The sequence below is a fragment of the Xenopus laevis genome, chromosome 2S (assembly GCF_017654675.1).
Source record: "Xenopus laevis strain J_2021 chromosome 2S, Xenopus_laevis_v10.1, whole genome shotgun sequence".
In the NCBI taxonomy this organism is placed as follows: domain Eukaryota; kingdom Metazoa; phylum Chordata; class Amphibia; order Anura; family Pipidae; genus Xenopus; species Xenopus laevis.
Window position 1 is genome coordinate 36,086,783 of NC_054374.1, and position 24,363 is coordinate 36,111,145.

A 24,363-nucleotide genomic window follows, 5' to 3' on the forward strand; every position below is an offset into this window, starting at 1 on the left:
GCACTATCAATGAATCTTAAACTGGCCATAGATGTTGAGATTTTTAAAAGATCAGATCCTCATCGTGAGACCACGATCTTCTCAGAACGATTGTACGATCGTACGAATTTACCATCAACTAAAAAGACCAATTTGCCAGGAAAACAAAGGGGAGCTGCCTGCTTGGCCCTGCAAACATAGATAGATTGCACTGGCACCGACAAAGATTTTTTGACCTGGCCGATCAATTTCCCGACAGATGTCGGCCGAAAAATCATAAGATGTACGATCGTTCGAATACCACTAACCGCACGATAATTTCGAAGGATTGGTCGGGCTTCCCTAAAATCGGTCGTTAGGCAAGAATAATCGTCGCATCTATGAGGAGCTTTACATAAAGGAAATATGTGTCCCTCCCACACATAAACTTGGGGCTGGCAATAATGCCAGCAGATTCCTGACTCGGGCCAACCGAGCTTGCTGCCGCAGGCTTTGTCCTGGGGAAGAGACCAGAAGACAATACAAAGCAACAGAAGGTGGTGACTGGGAGCTCCACTGCGCTCTAAAAATGATGGTTGATCCCAATGCTATTAATAGGGAAAAATGATAAATATAATAGAAGGCCGATATTTTTTTCCGGAAAAGGTGGCAACCCTAAGTGTAACCTGTCAGTACACCCAAAACACTTAAAATATATGGGGGGGGGTGCTCGCACAGAAGGTTTGGTTAAAGTTAATGGCATTCTTCTGTTTATTTTGTTTCTATAGGGATTTATCATTTTTAAGACGCGGCTTGCAACCTTACCATCTCTTAACACTGCGAAATTAAATACTCAAGGCCGATTTGCACATGCGCAACTGAAGCAGATTCCTGACTTGGCCCAACTGTGCATGATCCCGCAGGCTTTGTCCTGGGGAAGAGACCAGAAGACAATACAAAACAACGGAAGGTGGTGATTGGGAGCTCCACTGCACTTTTCTGCATTTGAAGGGTCAGATTTTTTAAAGGTTTTTTATTTACTAATGCACATCGTGGGAGGAGGGACAAAGCCAGGAAGTTTAGGTGAGCTTTTGGTACAGGGGTTCAAGTTCTCCTTTAACTAGCGTTTGTGCAAGGTGGTTTTTCCAAAGTCGCTCTAAATTGCCTCATGAGGCAATTTCGAGCAACTTTGAAAAACGTGTTGCCGCGTGTGAATAGGCGCAGGGGACTTTAGCGCTAGCGGGTGCGAGATACCAGCAAGCCATTCAGGGAGATTAGTTGCCTCAAAGACGCGGCGATTAGTTGCCAGGCGACCAATCTCCCTGAATCTTCCCATGTGGCCCTAGCCTTAGGGATGGGGCTGATTCGGGGAGATTATCTCCTGGCGACTAATCGCCTCTTCTGCGTGGCGACAATCTCCCCGAACTGCCTTCCGCCTGCTTGAATGAAGAATCGACTGCGCTAATGCACTCGCAGCGCTTCGGTTTCCGAAGTTTCCTCACGAGCAAACGGGCGTGGTCAAAAAATGTTGCCCCTCTATTTATTTGCAAAATGTTGGGAAGTATGTTTTCAGTTACCTCCATTTTTTTAACAGCTTGGACCTCTTCCAGCAATGTCAGTAACAAGCCACAAAAGTGGTAAGAAACGTGCAACAGTCCGTTTTTGTCGCTAATTTCTATCTATAGGAATGTTCAACTCAAGAAAAGACTGACAGCTCATCAACAGGCTGGAGGAGAGAAGCAACATCTTATTGTTCCCTCGCGCTGCCTTCCCATTCACTCGCGAGCAGCCTTATGTAATTTGAACACGTGATAAGGAAGCCCGCACATTACAAAACTGCGTGGCGGGAGGGGCGTGCGACCATTTTGCCAACCCCCCACGTGGCTGACTATCTGAAGAGGGCGGGGTCCTTAGATAAAGGGTGGAAGGAACTGACAGCAATGTGACAGTCACACGAGCGCCGAACATCTTCATACAGACGCTGCTTCTCAGGCGCTGGTTTCCAAGGAGACGGGCATAGGCGGGGCGCGTGTGAGGGGGAGCTGTGACTGTCCAATGAGAGAACGCGGACCGGGTTGTTTGTTGGTGGTTCATTCGGGAAAGTTACACAAGGTTGGAAAAGGGAGAGGGTGGCGGCAAGGGGCGCATTGTTAGTCGCTGGAGCGTGCTTCTACTTATCTATCGAACCGCACCCGATCCCCCGATTCTCCCACCACGGGAGTAGCCTGTCAAAAAAAAGGTGCCTGGGGGTTTCCTTGTCCTGTTCGTAGCCATAATGGAGCTGCTAACTGTCGGTGCCTCTTTCGCCTGCTTTCGGCTCTTGAATGGAGAACTCCAAAGGCTGGTGCCACCTCCGAGCTCCGCGCTTCGCAATCCTTGGAAATGGAGGAACATTTGGACTTCCTTTGTGCACAGCCTCATTACCGGCAGCTGGGCGCTATTGGGGTGAGCTCTGGGGCTTGATATTGGGGTGAGCTCTGGGGCTTGCGATTGGGGTGATCTCTGGGGCTTGCGATTGGGGTGAGCCCTGGGGCTTGCGATTGGGGCAGAGGCTCTTGGGGTAATATGGGGAGCAAGTCTCTGTTATGGGGATCCTATTCAGAGTTGTGTGGGGGACACAATTGAATGTGTCCTAATGGTTTACTTAAGCTCCCCATAGAGGCGACGATTCTTCTTGCCGAACGACCAGGAAATTGATCGGCCAGGTCAAAAAATCTTTGTCGGTCCCAGTACAATCTATCTATGTTTGCAGGGCCTTTCAGGGTATTTTCAATTGATGGTCAACTCAATTCATACAATCGTACAATCGTTCCGAGAAAATCGTGGTCTCACGATGAGGATCTGATCTTTTAAAAATCTCAACATCTATGGCCAGCTTTAGTGTTTGTGGCATGATCCATCAGGCTGCTGAAAAATCTGCTTGACACATGTACCACATATGGAAGTTCAGTGGGCTGTGTGACTGCTGCTTGGGTGGGGTTAGAACATCAAATGAACATAAAGATGAAGCCACTTTGGCTCGTGTGCTTTAACAGAATATCTAAACTCATTTAACCCACTTAGGGCAGAGACACACGCTCAGATTCGGGGAGATTTAGTCGCCCGGAGATAAATCGTTTCTTCTTCGGGGGCAACTAATCTCCCTGAACTGCCTCCCACTGGCTAGAACATAAAACGCTGGTCGGGATGGCATTTAGTTTCCTCATGTGGCAACTTCGGCCGCCTTCGGAAAACTAAGCACTCCAAGTGCCATCCCGCCGTTTGTGAACAAGGGTGCTTTGCTATGCTAATGAAAATGTTAAGTGCATTAAATGAGTTTAGGTAACAGTTTCTTCAGTTAACCCCAAGTCATGACACATTTAACACCCAAATCCAAGTGGCTTCATCTCTACAACTCTTGTTTTGGGGGGATAAGCCCCCCTGATGGTGGGATACATTTAGGTGAGGGGCACATTGTGTGCTTGGGCTAGTTTGACATATTTCTTGTTATTATATCACTCCTGCTTATGTATATATGTTTTATTTATATGACTGTTTGTGTACAAATTGCTTTGGCGGAAAGGTTTGACTGCCCTTTAGAGGTGCCACGTAATGTATGTTATGAGTGAGATGGCTTAAAGGTCTGTTATTGCAAATACACTGGCACACAAGACTAGAAGCAAGCGGGGATCACTCCTGTGTGTTTAGTTGTGTGTAATATTTTGAGGACACTTGCCCACGATACGTGATACTTAATCAAGCACATAGGAATAATCCCTGCTTGCATCTAGTCTTGTGTGCTGGTAAGAATAGGTCCGCACACACCAATATTGCAGTCGGGGATTGTGCCCCTTTTATTAATGCCACCAACAATCAACGTTTCGGGGGGAACACAGCCTCCCTTCTTCCTGAAGAAGGGAGGCTGTGTTCCCCCCGAAACGTTGATTGTTGGTGGCATTAATAAAAGGGGCACAATCCCCGACTGCAATATTGGTGTGTGCGGACCGTTTTTTGAAATTACAAAGCAGTAAGGAGACCGGGCTAGGTCAACGGAGGACCAGCACCACCACGCAGAAAAGTGGAAGGAGGTGTGCGGTAATAGAACATTCTATTGTACTGGTAAGAATAGGCACATGATTGCTGCTTGTTTGCTGGAAGTGCTCATGACATTGCTGTGGTGAAACCTCCCTTGACTTTCAGACAGAATCAAATCAAGCAGAAATCTCTTATGGCAGGTCACGGGTTAGGCCAGGTCATGTCTTAGACCTGATTTCTGTATTGCAAGCCTCACCCTGCTCCTCATGGCATTAGTCATGATTGTGCTGTGGAATTCATTCTAAATACCTTTGTTTCTTGATTTCAGGTTTTACCTGCACCCTGAGATGGCTGAGGATCTCATCTCCACACACTCCCCTTTCTCACACAGCCTGGTTGCTGTGTCTATAGGTGAGTCATTCACAAAATGATCTTTTCTTCTTCATTTCTCAGTTGTTTTTTTTTATTTAAACATATTTATTTCAAAGATCGTAGGTTAAACAGCTGGTAATACTAATAAATTGGTACATATAATCATGTCGAGTAGTTTCATTGTGTGTCACAGTTTGTCGTTGTGACAATTAGAACTCCATTGTGTTTATTTAAAAACTCCCTAATGAGGATTTTCATTTAAAAGACTAGTTTGCCTTGAGGTTAATCTTTTGTATACTATAGAATGTGATATTATTGGGACATTTTCAATTAGTGTTCAGGTGCACCGCCCTGAGCCCTCAGCATGGGGAGCGGACAACTGTAGATGAATCTGGAGCAGGCACTCGAATAAAGGCAAACTTCCATCAAATAGTTGAAATCAAGTAAAAAAGATTTATTGTGTCCTCTGCCTTACTCGTTTCGTGTTACAAACACTTAATCATAGGCTAAATGTGTAGAGCTCAAACACCGGGTGTTAACCTATGATTCCCGGTGTTTGAGCTCTACACATTTAGCCTATGATTAAGTGTCTGTAACACGAAACGCGTAAGGCAGAGGACACCATCTTTTTTTACTTGATTTCAACTGTTTGATGGAAGATTGCCTTTGTTTGAGTTCCTGCTCCAGATTCATTTACAGTGGTCACAGACACCAGCATAAAATACACAATTGCTGCCAGGTTATAATTTTTCTTTTTTTTTTTTTGTTACTTATCTTCTTGTTCAGGCCCCTCTTCTGTTCATCATCTTGTCTCATATTTTCTACTGCCTGGTTGCTAGGGTAAGATGAGCCATAGCAACTAGATGGCTGCTGAAATTCAAAACTTGAGAGGTATTAAACATAAAAAATGATGCCCTTTTGTATCACTGTCCCATTTGTTTAAACATACCCATTTAAAGGAGAACTAAATCTGAACTAAAGAAATGTCGTGCATTATGTTTTTTGGGCTTCCGTACCAGCCCAAGGCAACCACAGCCCTTAAGCAGTAAAGATCTGTGTCTCCAAAGATGCCCCAGTAGCTCCCCATTTTCTTTTCTGCTGATTCACTGCACATGCTCTGTGCTGCTGTCACTTACTGAGCTTAGGAACCCACTCAAAATACACAGTACAAATAGATAATGCTGATTAGTAATTAATACAGATAATTACGACATGGCAGCACAGAAACCAGTGCAATTAGCATCTGAATTTAATAATCAGCCCTGTAGCATCAGCTTATATTACAGACAAACCTAATGTTCTGATTGATAATTTGTGATGACCCCTAAGCTTAGCTTCTCAACAGCTGCTCAGAGCCCACTGAGCATGTGAGTGTCACAGAAACTTTCCAAGATGGTGACCCCCTGTGACAAGTTTGAAGTCCTGGATCATTGCTGCTATTGACAAGCTGAGACTTCAGACTGGTGCAATAAGTTCAGTATATAAAATTTGGCATTTTTAGCATTCTTTAATTGTAGGGTTTACTTCTCCTTCTCCACTGTTTCAGTGTTCTAAACATAGTTACTTGGACATTTGAATTGTATGCAGTTGTTATTGACATGGCAAGCTCAGGAATGTCCACATCACCGTTGCACAAAAAATTTTTTGTACATTTTCTATTCTTTCCTGATACTTCTTTTATACCACAATACTCTGCCTGTTATCTGTGACATCTCCCTACTGCACGTCCAGAAGTCCTATGCTGAATCACAAGACTTCTGTTTTCAGAGCAAATATTGTTCTTTTGAAAAGAACAGATTATATATATATATATATATATATATATAATCTGTTCTTTTCAAAACTCGCAATAAATACACATTGAAAGGTTAAGTTTTGAATTACCTTTTAGTATGTTATACATTATCTTATTGTGAGCAGCTTTTTAGTTGGTCTTCATTTTTTTTTTCATTCTTATCGTTTTTGAATTATTTGCTTTCTTATGACTCTTTATCTTTCCAATTGGATCCTCTCCTACCATGCTCCAGTCTCTGGAATTCTGGAAAATTGCTCATCCCTTATTTTTAATTAGCCTGCCCCTGAGAGGTCTCTCTATTAAGGAATGCCCCTTACAGTGTTTTCTGATGGAGACTGTAATGCAGCAACAAGAACACCTTTAGTATAGGCATACTAGCTGACTGTACAACTTCTTTCTTTTAAAAACAGCTTTTTCCTACATTTCTGCATGTGTCACATCTAGGCTTTTGTAAGATCCTAAACCTGAATATTTGTTTCTAGATTTCTTTTATAGCACAACATTGTTCTAGTAGGATGAGGCAAGCAGGCATCTGTGCTGTAACTATAGGATTTCAAGCGTTTCTCATTTTCCATGGTTACAGTGAAGCTATAATCACCTATATAGATGAAGCAAGACCTATTTTGCTGTTTGCAGCTTGTGGGTATCTGCTGTTGCTCATTTGTACTTTGTTAGTGTATAAGTATTACATATAATCTCATAACGTCCTAGTATAGTGAATAGTATAGATATAGATTGATGTAGATATCAATTTAGATATAATTTGTGTTATAGACTGTGTGTGCAGAGCACACAATCCACATCTACAAAGGGAGAGTTTCTTTCCAATACAAGTTATCATGTACGCACATGCATCCGAACAATCTCTCATGTACACAGAATTGTTTTTCTTTATACACTTAAGAGCAGCGTTATTTTTGTTTGTGGGTGTCTGTCCCACAGAAACAGTGTATAAAAATTTTGTCTTCATGGGATTTCACAAAAGATTGTTCAGATGCACGTGTAGACATCAAAATAAATTTTGTGGGTTGCACATTTTTTTTGGTAGCCTTCATTTATTTTTGTTGGTAGCCTTCATTTATAGACGCACACCTGCCTGTCCCTTCCCCTTTTGGATACCAGAGATGGGTGGGTCAGATGCGTTTTGGGAGTGACTGGGTTAGGGTCGTGGGTTACATTTTTTTTGATCCACAAAGCTCTAGAAAGAACCTCACCCTTTGCAGTTCTTAGATGTGGATTGGGTGCTTGAGTACCACTGAATCAAGAATTGGCAGAACCTTAAAGGAGTTGTTCACCTTTACTTTAATTTTTTTTAATGATGTAGAGAGTGATATTCTGAGACAATTTGCAATTGGTTTTCATTTTTTATTTGTGGCTTTTGCAGTATTTTGCTTTTTTTTTTTCCAGCAACTCTAGTTTGCAATTTTGGCAGTCTGGTTGCTAGTGTCCAAGTTATCCTAGCAACCATGTATTGAGTGGAATAAGAGACTGGAATAGGAGAGAGCACGAATAGAAAGATTAGTAAATAAAGTCGCAATAACAATACATTTGTAGCTTTACAGAATATTTGATTAGGTCAATGACCCCCGTTTGAAAGCTGGAAAGAGTTGAAAGAAGAAGGCAAATACTGTACTGTAAATAATGAAGGCCAATTAAGAAGTTGCTTAGAATTGGCCACTCTATCGTATATTAAAAGTTAATGTGAAGGTAAACCACCCTTTAAGATGTGCATTTGCAAATTAGGGTTTGGATTCAGTTTGCTATTCAGCTGAAACTTTTGTGGAGGGTTTGGTATTATGCTGAATTCAAAAATTATGGACTTGGTGCATCCCTGGCTCCAATCCTAGACAATTTTGGTTATTTATTCATGTATTTGTCTTCCAGGTTATTTTATTCATGACTTTTTGGACATGCTGCAGAATCAGAAGCTACATCAATCATGGGAGCTGCTTTTCCATCACGCTGTGGTAAGAAATCTATCTTGGCACTATGCATAAGCAACAGATTCTGCGAGGCAATGACCCACCAATAGAAATGTGTACAAACTAAACAATTCCGTGTATATGGGATTTCATGACAGATTGCCCAGATGCACTCGTAGAAGTGGATGATCTGAACTATAATTTTTGTAATGACTTCCGTAGTGATCAGTGACATATCTAGTTAGTATTAATGGGCAGGGCTACTGTATTGTTCCCATGTACAGCCTCCTTATTAAAATTGGCCAAAGGAGAAGCATTCAGTACATTTGATTAAACCAGACTGTTGGAGAATTGGGCTTTGCTAAGGACCTTTGTCTGACCAATTCAAGACCAAACTTTGATGTGATAGTATCAGAGCTGAGAATTGAACCCCAGTAAAGATTCATTGGTCAACTTGGAAATAGCATGGGGCTTCACCTCTGTAGCTGATGACTTTGTCATCAATAGGCCGTTGATTAAAAGGGCTCATAACTTATTAGAATTGCGTTATATCCCCAAAATATTAGAAATCAGCTTAGATGTGCTGGTTTTATTTGCTTGTTGAGCAGTTGCATATAGGGTGTAATACTGATTTTATCTGGCATACAGGGGTGCTTCGCCAATGAGGCAAGTTGAGGCTATCGCCTCAGACGGCAGCACCCCACTAGGTACCAGGGGCAGCAAAAATGCTGCTCCTGGTACTTTAAGAGCGAATTTCCGGGGGAGGGGCAGAGGGCTCTGGATCGCCCCTGCTGGCATACAGTTAAATATCATGTGTATTTTTTCAGACCTGTTTCAGAACTAAGCACCATACTCAAATATGTCATGCAGGACTATTGTTAATATAGACACCCGGTCAAAAATTGCACATTTGCACACCAAAAATACATATGCTTTACTGCGTAATCGCCTGTTGTGAAATCTTGTCTTGTTCATTTTATGGCATGAACAACATTGAAGGGAGCAATACATAACAACTCACAGGCGTGTTTATTGTTGCTTACAAGGGATCAGAACAACTGATTTGTTATAGCGATAACCTATACAAGCTAGTGTTTAGCACAGGTTTACAGACTGTGTATGTTTATTGTTGTCAGTGACTACTTTGTCTAATGGCAACATGACAGGGAGATCACAAGTGTGTGTTTGCGTATGCAATTTGTCTTCAAACAGGCAGCAATACAGTCACAAAACCCCTTCATTGACTTAACAGTAATTTCCTGGACCTGTCAGTTCATTTATGGGTCCTGTAGATAATGACCTGATCTGTAGAGTGCACAGGGTCCAATTAAATTTCTCAGAAGGCTTGAGAAAATCCTCTTTTTTTTTCACTATTGCTACCACCCCTGTATTGTATGGTCTTTTGTACCCTATAACGAAGATGGTAAAGGATATTAGAATTTTGTTTTTATTGTAGGAAGGCTCTTAACCTGAAGCCACATGCATTTTATCCATAATGTTGTGTACTGCAGATAGTAAATACCCCAAATTGAATTGTAGCCACGCGGCGCAATTCATTAAAGTCAAGTTTTCAGAGCGTCCATTTAATACAGCTGCAATTTGAATTGTCAGGCAATTCAAATTCACTTTTTCTCATAACGTTTTATTTTTAAATCAAGGGAATTTGGGTTTGGGAGTTTGGTCTAATTTTTTTTTCCTCTAATTATAGTGATAAAAAGTTGTTTAAGTAAATACCCCCCATGTCTACTAAAAAAACGCAGGTAATAAAAAATTAAAAACAATTGCAAATTGACTTAGAATGCCACTCTCTACACCATACTAAAAATTAATTTTTATCCCTTTAAAGCGGCATTAAGCACTCGAGGAAAACCCCGGAGGAAGGTTACTATATGTGACCAATATGTTTGATTTTCAATATTATAAACACTTTTTTGTTTTGTAGCCAAGACCTGTGAGTGCGGTATTCTTTGTCAAATTGTTTACAATTCGTGGCCAGCACCCAGGCATTTGGTTTCTATAGGTGTGCTCTCCTTTGTATTCTATAAATAAAGAAATTTGTGTATACTTCAAAAGCAGTTTATCTGCATTGGGATGAAAATGCTAAATATTCCAAAACCTTGTTAGATCTTTCAGTCGTTTGAGGATATTTTCCTGCTCTACTTTCAGTAGCAGGATGAGTGCCTGGCAGGAAGCAGGGCATACATGTGTTATAATTCAGTTTATTTACCAATGAAGCACACAGATCACTGAGAACATATTTAAATATTAAACTAAGTTACTTTTGCCTAGTTCTGAATGAGTGTGAGCTTTAAGGAGGCAGTTAAAGAGGGGGTTTATATACAGTTGGTTTTTAAGTTTTTCATTTATTTACAGTTCAGGCTTGGAATTCTAATAATCAGCTGGTTGCTAGGACTTTGTAACTCTAGCCAACATGCAGTACGTATGTCAGAAATTAAGATGACTAGTAGATGGCCTGAACAGAAATATAAGAAATACAATTAGAAGTAACTGCACAGTGTTTTTTGGTTTCTGATCCCCAACAACTAGAAAGCACTTTGAAGCTGCAGACCAGAAAGAGGCACAAATAGGAATAATCTATACTAAAACTTTATTTCAAGGTTAACTTCCCCTTTAGCATTCTTCCTTTACTCTCTGACCTGCTGTAAGGTAGTAGTGCTGGAGAAATATTGTTCGCAGTGTGCTGTACCATCTTTCCAATTACTGGCATAATAGAACTGAAATGACATAGTGGAAGCAAAGTACTTGTGGCATCTGCTTTTTCCAGTGTGTGTGTGTGGAAAATACCATATCAAGACATAACTATTTTTTTAAGAATAGTCTATTTTTGCTAGGAGGGCCTGTTTTGCTCTGTACTTTTTATTTATTCTATGAACAGGGGATGATGCTATTGGTTACATTGTCTCAATAGTAACATAAGCCACTGGTTACTCAAATAATGAATAATGGTTTTGGTCTTTACCAACTCATTGCTCTATTTAACATGGAAATACCCAAGTGTAATCAGCAAGAAAACCACATAAGATGTTTGTTACAAAATATATTGTCTGTATTAAAGGGGTTGTTTACCTTCCAAACACTTGAGTTGTTTTCAGATTGTTCCCCAGAAATCAAGACCTTTTTTCAACTGCTTTCCATTTTTTACTGTTTTTCCAGAATCTAAGTTTAAAGTTGAATGTCCGTATCTGGTGTTTCAGTCTCGCAGCTCAGTAATTCAGGTGCAGAATCTAAAGGGTTTTGCAACATTTAGTTGATACATTTCTCAGCCGCATTTGTGGAATATTAGCAACTCTTGTATCAATTCTAACAGCTGCCTTTGATGAAACCTAGGGATTCTACTCAGCAGAGACGGGGATAGGAAATGTATCCACTAAGCGTATCAATTTAAAACAGTTTACAGGGTCGGTGACCCCCCTCCCAGAGCTGCTTTAGAAGGTGAAAAATTAGACTTACACTTAAACGGGCACACATAGAAAATAGTAACTGGGAACAGTCTTTATATCTAGTGAACTATTTGTAACCAACTGAACTGCAAAAAGTGTTGGAAGGTGAACAATCCCTTTAGGGTCTGGCCACACGGGAAGATTCGGTGAGATTAGTCGCCAGGTGACAAATCTCTTCTTCGCGGCGACTAATTTCCCTGATCTGCCATCCGCCAGGTAAAATTTAAATCACCCGGGGGCAGGCACACGGAACGCTTTGTTTTCCGAAGTCGACTGTAATTACCTCACGAGGAAACTGGGGGAAGGCAGATCAGGGAGAAGAAGAGGAGAGTTGTCACCTAACGGCTAATCTGCCCGTGTGGCCAGACCCTGAAAGGAAACCTAAAAGAAAACACTTTTCTATGAGAGAATTGTCAGATTTCTGTGATTGCTTACAATTGACTTACATTTTCTTATCTAAAAGTTAATACAAAGTTGAACAACCCCTTAAAAGAGTCTGTTGTTCCTGTTACTTTTGATTTATAAGCAGCACAAGGCTAGAGGAATCTCTGTGCTTTCTTACTGTGGCCGCAGCATTGAGCTGCCTGACAGAAGGCTGGGAATTAAATCAGCAGTGTTTCAAGTTCAAATGGTGGGTGTGAATTCTGCTAACTTGGCCTTTAACTTCCTACCCACAAGTGTGATTATCATTATCCATTATATAGTGCCACCATTTTACCCATTGCCAACATTACACAGTGGAGCTTACAGTTAGTTCTCAACCATATACACACACTAAGCCATTTTTTTAGAGAGTTGAAAGAAACTGCTGCGTGCAGTGGTGTGGGGCACAGACACAGTTGTCTTTCAACCAGTGGTGGCATTACCTTATAACTAAATGCTAAAGGGGAACTATAAACACAGATCATACTAATGGCACACATGCATAGCTATCATGCAATTGTAGAAAGTTGTGTGCAATAAGGGCTAGAGAACAGTGATTGTCAAACCTTCCTGATTCATGGCAAATGCTGTGGCAAGTCTTGGCTGTTACATGGTGACACCATTCAAATGTACTGAATCAAGCCTTTAGTGTTTCTTAGACTTTGTAAAGGAGAATTTAACCCCAGCCCATTCTCTATCCACACACCACATATCACAGTCAGAAAACTGTGCTCCCCCATTTTATTAGTGAGAAGAAATATGGTAATGGGTGAGTTTGTGTGATAATTGCAGGTTTGTGGTGACAGTGGCAAGTGATCAGACATGTAGCAGCCAAAAATGTGTAAATAAATGGCATTCAAATTTCCCAGTTTACTAATCAAGCTTTATATTCATTTTCAGCAACCACTTACCCCGTGTACAAATGTAACATAACTGTAAGCAGCCTCTTGACAACGTTGTGGGAAAATACTTAAAATACGACTTCCACCGAAACGTATTTGCCGCTTGGCTTCTTCCATTTACACCGCTTTATACACCATTTCTTTCATTGATATTAATTTTACACAGCATAATAAATAGGCACTGGACAGCTCTGGAGATATTAATGGAGCAGGCACTCAGAATAAAGGCAATCTTCCACCAGGCTGTTCAAAAAAGAGTAGAAAAAGTGTGTCCTCAGCCTTACGCGTTTCGTGTTCACAAACACTTAATCAGAGGCCTATGACTAAGTGTTTGTGAACACAAATAATTGGGGACCCCCATTTCAGTTTATCTTATCGCTGGACAGCTCTGGCACAATCTATTTCCTTAATAATAATTGCTATACACACACCCCTTTCAAGAACCCCAGTACATTTGTAGGATGCAAAAAAAATGTTTTTTCTATGCATGCAGTTACTTTTCTCCAGAGCCCCACAAAATCTAGGGAAATTAGCACAAATCAGAAAATCATAAGCTATGTGTATTTGCAACAAGCCCATGAATATAAAACACATTTTTGCTTGTGGGGTTCCAGGAACAGCCCCTGTAGGCAGCCATGTGCAAGGGACTAACGGAGTAATCTTTATAATAAGTAGAAATATGTTTCTCTTGACTAATTCAGACATTTAGTCTTATCTGGGACCTGGGGTTCCCAGATAAGAGATTTTATACCTTATTTGACATTGACTGCTGTGCACACTGAAGCACTGGTATTTTCCTATGCCAGATATTCTGTATAGCAAGAGCTGCTTGGCTTTGATCGGAGGTAGTTGCATGAGAGAGACGGCGTTTCAGGTGTAAAGATCACCCAAAAGCCCTTTAATTAAAAGTTTATGCAAGTACTTGGCCTAATCACCACTCCTTTCATCTTACAGAGAAATAGAGCTTTTCTAAAATGACCCTTCTTTTCCCTATAATTTCACCATCATATGCTTAAGGAAGGGTGTGTTCTCATTTTAATTTCTTAAAGTAATTTTTCTTCTGAGGCCATGCATTTTCATCGCAGGAGAACCAATTGTTGGTCATAGTATTGGCAGCTCTTTTATTTAAAAAAATAAATAAATCAATAAATCCTTATCCGTATTATTAGGAAAATACAGTATGTGGAAAAGTGCTGAACAGATAGATCTGCCTCTTGTGTTCTGAAATTGTTACTCTGGCACTAGACAGCCAATAATTGGCAGGGTAGAACTTGTCAAGAGGCAGCTGATGTGGATGCCCACCACATAATAATTTCCTGCTCAGTGGAACATGGTTTCAATGTGCAGTCTTTCTGAAATCTTCACTCATTCAGAACGATCACCCTGACCTACATGGCGCTTAAAAGCATTTGTTCCTTGGCAGGATCTGGAAGGGATGTTGTTGAACTAGCAGAGTAAAATGGGCAGTATACCCCCCTATTTTCAGCAGCCATTCAAGGAATAGGACAACACCCATATTGAGCAACTTGTAACACTTGCTCATTGAGCACATGCGTATGCTCCGGCGTGAACTCCTGGTGGAGACGACACATCAGGGTCCTATTTCTTTAAAAAAAAAAGAAATGTTTCCCCTATCCAGAGTGTGGAAAACAATAATTTTGTAACTGGTGCTTTTTAAAGGAGAACAAAACCCCCTTTCTAATAAAAACCCCCTACCCTCCATAGTCCTCCCTCCCTGCTCCCCCCGCACAGGAGTTAATACAAGTAAATACCCCTAAGCTGGTAATTACCCCTTGTTGCAGAGTGGGCGCAGCGGAGCTCACGGGGGCCATTTTTAGCCTTTGGGTCTTCTTCGGTAATTTACGTCACTTTTGGCGCATGCGCAGTTGTAGCAAACGGGGAAATGCTCCAACTGCACATGCGTCGGTTTAGTGCGCCTTTAAAGTGGACCTGAAAATCCAGCAAGTTTAATTGAGTGTTTAATAACCCACAGTATTTATTATTTTTTTTTCGGAGTAATTTATTGGTGCAATCTAACTTTGTTATAGTCAGGAAACAACACATGGGCCAATTCGAGAATGAGCCAGCAATTTGGCAGGTTTGGATGCAAGTTCATAGCAATGACAGTACCCCTAATACAATAAAAAATAGACAGGTGTGCTTAAAAGGTGCACCGTAAAGTGGACCTGTCACCCAGACACAAAAATCTGTATAATAAAAGTCCTTTTCAAATTAAACATGAAATCCAATTTCTATTTTTTTTTAAAGCATTCATAGCTGTTGTAAAGTCATTTAAAAATCTCAGCTGTCAATCAAATATTGTCTGCCCCTCCTCTATGCCATGGGCATAGAGGCGGGGCAGACAATTACTTTCACTTTCCATTCAGCACTTCCTAGATGTCACTGCTCTCCTCACATTCCCCCGTTCTCTTTACCGTTTAATTGTGTAGCCAGTGCATGGGAATGGACATTAGATCCCCCATTCTGGTGCACAAAGAAGATTCTGAGATGATGCAAGGCTTGCCTTAATAACAGTGTGCACAAAATGGCTGCTGCCTGTTTGCTATCATTTTGAATTCCCAGACTGAAGGAAACAAGATTCAAATAATTTATACAGTGTAATTTAAGTTAATTTTGCTTGACTGATGTGATAAAATAGGATTTTTAATAATTTTTTTGGGTGACGGGTCCCCTTTAATCTATTATGTTTAAAGGAACAGTAACACCAAAAAATGAAAGTGTTGTCAAAGTAATGACAATATCATGTACTGTTGCCCTGCACTGGTAAAACTGGTGTGTTTGCTTCAGAAACTACTACTATAGTTTATATAAACAAGTTTGATTCTTGCCTAGTAACCCATAGCAATAATCAGCAGGTAGCATTTACTGGGATTTGTTTAAAAATATTTGTGGTTGCTATGGGTTGCTAGATGCAGGCAAAATTTACACGTTGTATTGCATCGCTCCATCTGATTGTAAGGTACACTATGGCGGATATACTGTAAATGTGAATAATGAACAGTTGCTGTAAAGCCCAGGGTAGTATAGCAGCGCCATATAAATAAAGGATTATAATAAGTATAGAGAACTGAACTATGATCCTTTCAGAGAGAACCACAATGGAAAATGTTGTGATGGTTTCACAAACCTGCTGCATGCATAATTCAAAAGCCATTTGGAGTTTGGAACATTATTATATAGTGTTGGTCCCTTAGCTCTATGATCTTCAGCCTTTGAGAAACATAACTAAAAATTATATTGAAACTGCCACACGCTAAAGATCACTGGCATAGCTCATGCAAGTGATGCCTAATTGTTAGAAGTGGGTCAATAACCTGTACTCAGAAGGAAACGTGGTTGCCTCCTACACCGCTTTCTGCCTACTCATCTGTACAGCTTGTTAAATGAGAAGGAAAGATTAAAGGTCTACCTAAATATAGGTAGTGCTGCTCTGATTCCTCTGTCAAAAGAAACACTGCATTTCTTTCCTTCTATTGCGTACACATTGGCTTCTGTATCAGACTTCCTGCCTGCAATTTAAACCTCCTTGCCCCGGGCGTGAGCATGCTCCGTTTGCTCCTCTTCCCCCCTGCCTTCTCTGCTGTAATCTGAGCCCAGAGCTATAAGTGAGCAGGGAGAGACTCAGGCAGGAAGTAATGTCACACCAAGCTAATACTGCAGCTGCTATCCTAAACAAACAGAGCTTCTAGACTAGAGCTTTTTACTCAGGTATGCTAAAACTTTCTACAGAATAAATATAGTTTTAAAGCTTGCACTATTGCAGCTAATCCAATAAAATGCCTCCGTAGCTTTCCTTCTCCTTTAAAAATAGCTGATCTTTTGGTGCCAAGTGTTAAGGCACCCCCACAGTGAATGAAATCTCTAGGTTTTTGCCTGGTCCTCTCGGACCCCACTATGGGGCAACATTCATCTCCCCCATTTTCACTCTCTACCGGATACTTCCATGTGGGCCCAGTAGAGAATTAAAACTTTAGGAGACATAGTCGAGGGTGGTGAGTGTAAAAGCTATGACGCCATAAGGCTCTATTTCACCCCCTACTGGACATGCTATTTCGGGACTTGCAGCTGCGGCATGCCTTTGGTGTGCAGTTTCCCCACTAGGCCCATTACCTTAAACGAAACATATTTAGATGTCTACCTGTACAGACATGACCTGACCTCTGTCCTGGCTATAGATTATCCTCTTCACATCAGGCCCTTCTCCTCTTAAAGGGGTGGTTCACCTTTAAGGTAACTTTTAGTGTGTTCTAGAATGACCATTTCTAGGAAACTTTTCAATTGGTTTTCATTATTTATTTTTTTATAGTTATTTTCCTATTTCTTCTGACTCTTTGCAGCTGTCAAATGGGTGCCGATAACCCTGTCTAAAAAAACAAATACTTTGTAAGGATACAAATTTATTATTATTTCTAATTTTTATTATTCGTCTTTATATTCAGGCCTATTCATATTCCAGTCTCTTATTCAAATCAATGCATGGTTGCTAGGGTAATTTGGACCCTAGCCACCAGATTTAAAATGCAAATTGAAGAGCTGCTGAATAAAAATCTAAATAACGCAAAAACCACAAATAATAAAAAATGAAAACCAATTGCAAATTGTTTCAAAATATCAATCTGTACATCATACTAAAAGTTATCTCAAAGGTGAACAACCCCTTTAAGAAAACCAGGACCAAATGGCAAAGAGAGATTCCCAGAGTTAACTATCTCGATGAGAGACAGATATGTACAAATACAATTTCTAAACAGGGCATACTTAACTCCATATTGTTTAGCCAAAATATATAGCAATTTGTCGGACCAGTGCCCTAAATGTAGGAACAGCGTAGGTTTCTTGTTTCACACATTTTTAGGATTCTGGAATAAGGTTCTTCGATACATAGGAGAAACTCACTCTTCCAAATATCTAGTCTCCAGAACTATTCTTGCTAGGACTAACAGGGGAGTTACAGCTTATTTTATTGATGCAGATAATTACTAAATGGCGGGACATAAACCAGTGCAACTAGCATCAGAATTTAATAATCAGCCCTGTAGCATCAGCTTATATTACAGACAACCTCATTTACTGCTTGATAATTTGCAACAACCCCAAAGATTAGCTTCTCAACAGCTGCTCAGAGCCCACTGAGCATGTGAGTGTAGAGACCCTTTCCAAGATGGTGACCCCCCTGTGAAAAAGTTTGCAATCCTGGGATCCTGAAACTTTAGACTGGTGCAATAAATTCAGTATGCAAAATATGGCATTTTTAGCTGTATCCATTTTTTTTTTAAGGTTTTTATTTTGCATTTTATAACCTATTCAAACAATAAGACGTCCATGGTTCCGTCATTATTGTAGTCCTCATGGTACAGCATATGCATTTAACATTTTTGAATCCCGTACATTCCTAACATTTAGGGTCAGTTATGATCCTATATCCATTACCTTTAGATAGCTTGAACAATGAGTGCGTACAGTTACGCTGCTGCTAGCTTGTCATCTCTGACATTAAGGCTCCTCTGTGGCTTCCAGCCAGTCTTGCCATACCAAGTCATATTTCTGGGGACAACCTCTTGCAGTATAAGTGAGTTGTATTAGGGGGAGTGTTGCTTTTAGCAAGTTCAGCCAACCATTGAGTGTGGGGGGTTGGGGGGGGGGACATCCAATTCAGGAGGATACACTTCCTGGCATAAAATAATAATGTACAGAAAAGTATTCTCATGGCCGCCCTTGGGGTAACCTCATCTGTTACACCAAGGAGGCATACCTTAGGGGTTGTTGGATTAGGTAGGCCCTACACTTGGGACACTGTGGTAAATCGAGTTTGTTCATACAGACAGCCTAGTTGGGGTTACATGGAGTCTATGTAGAATTTTGAATTGGATCAGTCTGTCTCTGGTTGAGACTAGGTAGTCATAGGCCCCATAAGTTGCTTCTCAGTCATCATCCTCCAACTCTAGGATGTCTCTAGGGGTAGATGTGGTGATAGAAGAGGTGGTGCAAGGTTGCACACTTTTAAGTGCTGCCACCCAAGCTTTGTATGGGGTTATTATAACTGGGTGGGTTGTGTGTAAGTCGGGAGGATTGCGAAATGGGATATATGAGAGTGACTCTGTTGAACTTGCTAGAGTGGCCTGTAGTGCGAAGTTTGGGTTATATGGGTCTGGGCTAAGCCACCAGTGGATATAGTAGATCTGGGCTGCCAGTGAGTAAAAGTACCAATGTGGGAGGCCCAATCCCCCTTCACCGACCAGGACCCGCAGTTTGGCTCTAGAAAACCTAGGGGGCTTGTTTGCCCAAAGGAAAGCTGTTTGGGCCATATCAATAGACTTAAAGAAGGGATGGGGACCGGGGAATAGTGGAAGATATAGAGGAACTTGGGGAGAAATATCATCTTTAAGAGGTTGATCCTGCCCCAGATGGAAATGTGTAGATTAGCCCACACTTTCAGTTTGTCTTTCATAATGGAAAGGATCAGATCAAGATTAGAGGGTATGAAGGCATCTAAATTCTTATGTATCACAATGCCAAGGTATCTGAATGAGTCCACCTAGACCAGAGGGGTGGGAGGGAATGAGCTGGGGTTAATGTTGGCGTCAATAGAGAAGCACCAACCTGGGGAAAAACATAGCAATTTAAGTCACTGTGGTATGTAACATATTGCCCCGCCACCACGCGCTGAATAAGCCTTTTCTTGTTTCCCCAACAATAGAATATCCATGCATGCATGCATCCGGTTGGCCTGTTCTAAGGAACATTTAATTTGGTCTTAGTTTTTTCTTTTATTGTTTTTAAATGTTTTACCTTTTTCTTTTGACTCTTTCCAGCTTTTAAATGGAGGTCACTGACTAATCTTAAACAAATTCTCTGTAAGGTTACAAATGTATTGCTCTTGCAATTTTTTATTACTCCTCCTTCTATTCAGGCCCTCTTGTCTATTCATATTCCAGTCTCTTATACAAATCAATGCATGGTTGCTAGGGTAACTTGGACAGCAGATTGTTGAAATAGCAAACCTTGATCTGTTGAAAGAAAAGCTAAATGACAAAAAACCGAAAAGCAAATGCAGATTGTCAGATTGAATATCACTCTATACATCATATTAAAAGTTAATTTAACGGTGAACAGCCCCTGCAAGTAAATATAATAAAATAACGATCTCTGTTCTTTCACTCGTTCTTTACTCTACGAATGTGCAAGCTACTATTAATGCTGCTGTTACACCAGTAAAAACGTTCTTTGGCACTTATGCAGAAGTAAACCTGAAAAATAATTGAACTTTAGCACTTCATACTGTCATATAAATTGTTTTTGTTTTCTTTTTTTTATAGGTTATAACATGCTTTGGTATCTCAGTGGTCCTCCATCGCTATGTGGGTTTTTCAGTGGTTGCATTGCTGGTAGAAATCAACTCCATCTTCCTCCATCTACGGCAAATCCTGCTCATGGCCAACTTGTTGAAAACCACCTTCTACCGACTTAACAGCCTGCTGAACTTGGGCACTTATGTTATCTTCAGAATCAGCACTTTGGCCTGGATGACCAGATGGCTGGTGCTAAATAGAGACAATATACCGCTTTTAATCTACACCATCGGCAGCGTGGGAATGGCTATCATGACTGTGATGAACATCATACTTTTCTATCGTCTTCTGCATAGTGACTTTCTTAAGTCTGCCCGGGATCCCCAGCCTGAGAAAGAAAAATGAAAAGCCAGACCGTTGGCTTGTGTTTTTTTTTTTGTTTTTTTTTTTACCAAGAACCATTTGTGGTTTTCATGCAGAGGCTTCCTCAGGATTAAAATCAAAAACCTAATAACAAAGAAATCCCATTGCAAAGTTTACATGGTAACTTTTTTGAAGGCATTTGTGGTGAACCTTCTACCCAATGCATTTCCTTTGAGGAGAACCATCTGAAGGCTTAAAATCAAGAACCTATTTATACAGAATTCCATTGCTGAGCATTGGCAGTGGCTCAGAGTTTACATAGTAACCTTTTGTAGGCTTTCATGGTGAACCTTCTACCCAATGCATTTACTTTGAGGAGAACCATCTGAAGGCTTGGAATCAAGAACCTATTTATACAGAATTCCATTGCTGAGCATTGGCGGTGGCTCAGAGTTTACATGGTAACATTTTGAGGGCTTTCATGGTGAACTGTCTACCCAATGCATTTCCTTTGAGGAGAACCATCCAAAGACTTAGAATCAAGAACCAACTTTTACAGAATTCCATTGCAGAGCATTGGCAGTGGCTCTGTCGCTTTCTGCCATATTGACCAACATCCAGTTGCAGATTTCTCCCAAACAAGTAACTCCCATCCGAATCTCTAGATTCATTAAAGCACTTAAGATCTGCTATTGTGAGAACATGTGCCTGCATTTGTTGTTATTCAACAAAATTCCAATTTAATCAATAACTGAGAAATAAGCCACCCATTTCCCTTTAGCAGAATATCCAACATCAACCACTTAACCACTCACAATATCGCCAGAACTGGCTCTTTACAATAACTTAATGAGGCTGGGCCTCATTGGCCAGAATAAATAAGAGTAGGTTTGCTGCAAAGGCTAAAGCCACTTTGGTACAAAGCAGGCCTACTTTCTACCTAGGAAGGCTCTCGTTTATACTGATGTTTTCTCAAATTCGTCTCTTACTATCTCTAAACAGATAAGAGTATGTCATACCTATGTGAACCAATATGAGGGGACTTTTTATGTGAAATTCTAATATATCTATGATCTTAGAAGAAAATATCTGTTTTGTTTCACTGAAAAATGTTAGACATGGTACCCCAGAAAAGGGGGTAGATTACATAGAAGATCAACTATCAGACCTTTAGTCTCAAGGGCCATATGACGGCTCTATGCATACATGTAGATATGCAGCAACTGGTTGTTTTGCGCATAACATTTCTTATAATTTCTTTATTATTATCCATTGGTGCAGAATTACAGTTGCTCCGCATTTGTTCAGTGATCTAAGCTTGCACACTTTGGTAAAACTTAATTGATTGTGCCTGTGCATGAATATCGTACAGTTTATGGGAACCAATACGCCTTACACTCCATCAGTTCATGATGTGTATTTATGTCCATCCTGTCTGATTATCTGGGAATGTATGGCCAATATTGGGGCTGTTTAGACAGATAATTCTGCCAAGCGTTAAATATTCTGTCAGTTTAGCTTTAAGGCCAGTTGTCTGGAGTTTTATATGGACCACTCCATATAAAGCCACTTTAAAGTGGACCTGTCACCCAGACATTAAAACTGTATAATAAGTCATTTTCAAATTAAATATGAAATCCAAATTCTTTTTTTTCATTAAAGCATTCATAGATGTTTTAAAGTCATTTATAATCTCAGCTGTCAATCAAATATAGTCTGCCCCTCCTCTATGCCTAAGGCATAGAGGTGGGGGAGGCAATTACTTTCACTTTCCATTTAGCACTTCCTAGATGTAACTGCACTCCCCACATTCCCCTGTTTTCTTCACCATTTAATTTTGTAGCCAGTGCATGGGGATGGACATCAGGTTCACAAAATGGCTCCTGCCTGTTTGCTATAATAATGAAGTCCCAGACTGAAGGCAACAAGATTCAAATAATTTATACAGTGTAATTAAAGTTCATTTGGCTTGACTAATGTGATAAAATAGGATTTGGAATAATTTTTTTAGGTGACCGGTCCCCTTTAAGAAAATTCTATTCTGCATATGCACAGTGAGTTCTGGTCTATTAAATGCTATAATGTACTGTTATAAACATCACATATCTAAGCATTTGCTCTCCTTTAAAGCAGATCATTTTAGTTCTTGACTCTTTATTAGTTATTCTTGGTTCTTGTCTAGTCCCTGGCACCTTCTTTAGGTGCAGCAGGAATTATTGGGAATAGCAAGAATTTCGTTTTTTTGTTATACTCACTCGTATTGATGCCTTTCAGGGTGCAGGTGTTACCCAGGCTGTTTTCATGGCCAAGAATGGTCTCTGGTTGGCCTGCCCTGGGCAAACAGTGTAATATAGTTCTACCTCTATAAAAACCGGTGCTATAATCTTAAGCCTTTTACCCTTAGATTCAGTCTTAACTGCAAGTAAGCTATCCCCCCCCCCCTTTAATGTGTATACAGGTATGAGATCCGTTATCCAGAAACCCATTATCAAGAAAGCTCCAATTTATCTAATTAATCCAAAACTTTAAAAATGATTACCTTTTTCTCTGTAATAATTAAACAGTAGCTTGTACTTGATCCCAACTAAGATTGGGTTTATTTCATTTTTACATGATTTTCTAGTAGACTTAAGGTATGAAGATTCAAATTATGTAAAGATGTGTTATCTGGAAAACACAAGGTCCCAAGCTTTCTGGACAACCTGTACACATATTTGGAAGATCTCTCTGTAGATATGTGTGTATATTGTTTAATCTGTTCTCTATTTAACATGGCTACCTCTACATCATTGGTTTGTCTTGGCTGCTTGGCTTAAGCTGGCCATAGATGCAAAATTCGATCGTTCGAATCCTCAAAGATCGGACTTCCCCATCTCCAGACCTGCCACTAACCTTTCAGCCCAAATAACGTAGTAAAAGAACAGATCAGCCCTACAGCAAACGTACGAAAGTTATGTCCGACAAAAGCTTGTGACAGTCTCCCACTGAAGATTGGCAATACACACAGAGATATTATCGGCAGCGGACAGAAATTTTCTAACCTGTCGGCATGGCACGACATGTCGGGACACTCCACACACGATCCAAAAATCGAGGATTCGTACAATCGGATCTTTCCGTCTATGGCCAGCTTTACTCTGAGATAAATTTAAGCAGAGCTGGAGAAAAAATAAAAATATCCCTCTCTTTAGCAGGATGTCTAATTGTGGCCTCTTTCCATGAAACATAATTGAATTGTACCATTAGTGAGAGTGCTAGGGCTGGGCTGCCTTCACCTGACAATGCTACTACCATAACTACATTGATGCAATGTACTTTAGCACTGAATTGAGATTTATTTACTTAGATTCTAAGACATAATTGCACTTTTTTGTGGAATTGTTCGTGGGTTCAGAAACCATAGCCGAGCTGTGCAACAAACAGGACTCAGACTGGAGCTCATACAGAAACCTGAAAGAAAACGGGAAGATTTATCCAGAAGGAAACATGTGTGTTTTACTTTAAATAAATATTTTAAATGTATTTATAAAGCTGTTAGGGACTTTAAGCATGAACTACAGTTTATGAAGATGCATGCATTAACCTCCAAAATGATGCCATTATTTTACATCTCTAAGCCCTTATTATGTGTTCAACAAACTTAAAAAACATTTCTTAAAGAAGAACTAAAGGCATAATCACTGGCGAGTGCCAAAATGTAGGCACCCTCCCAGTGATTAAATTGCTTACCTGAGCCGGTTTTCCTGTTCTATTATAATCACAGGGGAATGCCTATGATTTTTGGCACCCCTTCCCCCAGTGATTTTCTCTTCAGTTCCCCATTAATATGTGCTTATAAAGAAA

General features: G+C 40.4%; 1 protein-coding gene across 1 annotated transcript; it reads left to right on the forward strand.

Annotated features, from left to right (window-relative positions):
* The first annotated feature begins 1,816 nt into the window (after nucleotides 1-1,816).
* tlcd2.S (TLC domain containing 2 S homeolog) lies at nucleotides 1,817-22,621 on the forward strand. The gene is made up of 4 exons (XM_018249089.2): nucleotides 1,817-2,403; nucleotides 4,301-4,383; nucleotides 8,024-8,106; nucleotides 20,185-22,621. The coding sequence occupies exons 1-4, from the start codon at nucleotides 2,234-2,236 to the stop codon at nucleotides 20,560-20,562; spliced, it is 714 nt and encodes a 237-aa protein (XP_018104578.1). The 5' UTR covers nucleotides 1,817-2,233; the 3' UTR covers nucleotides 20,563-22,621.
* The last annotated feature ends 1,742 nt before the right edge of the window (nucleotides 22,622-24,363 follow it).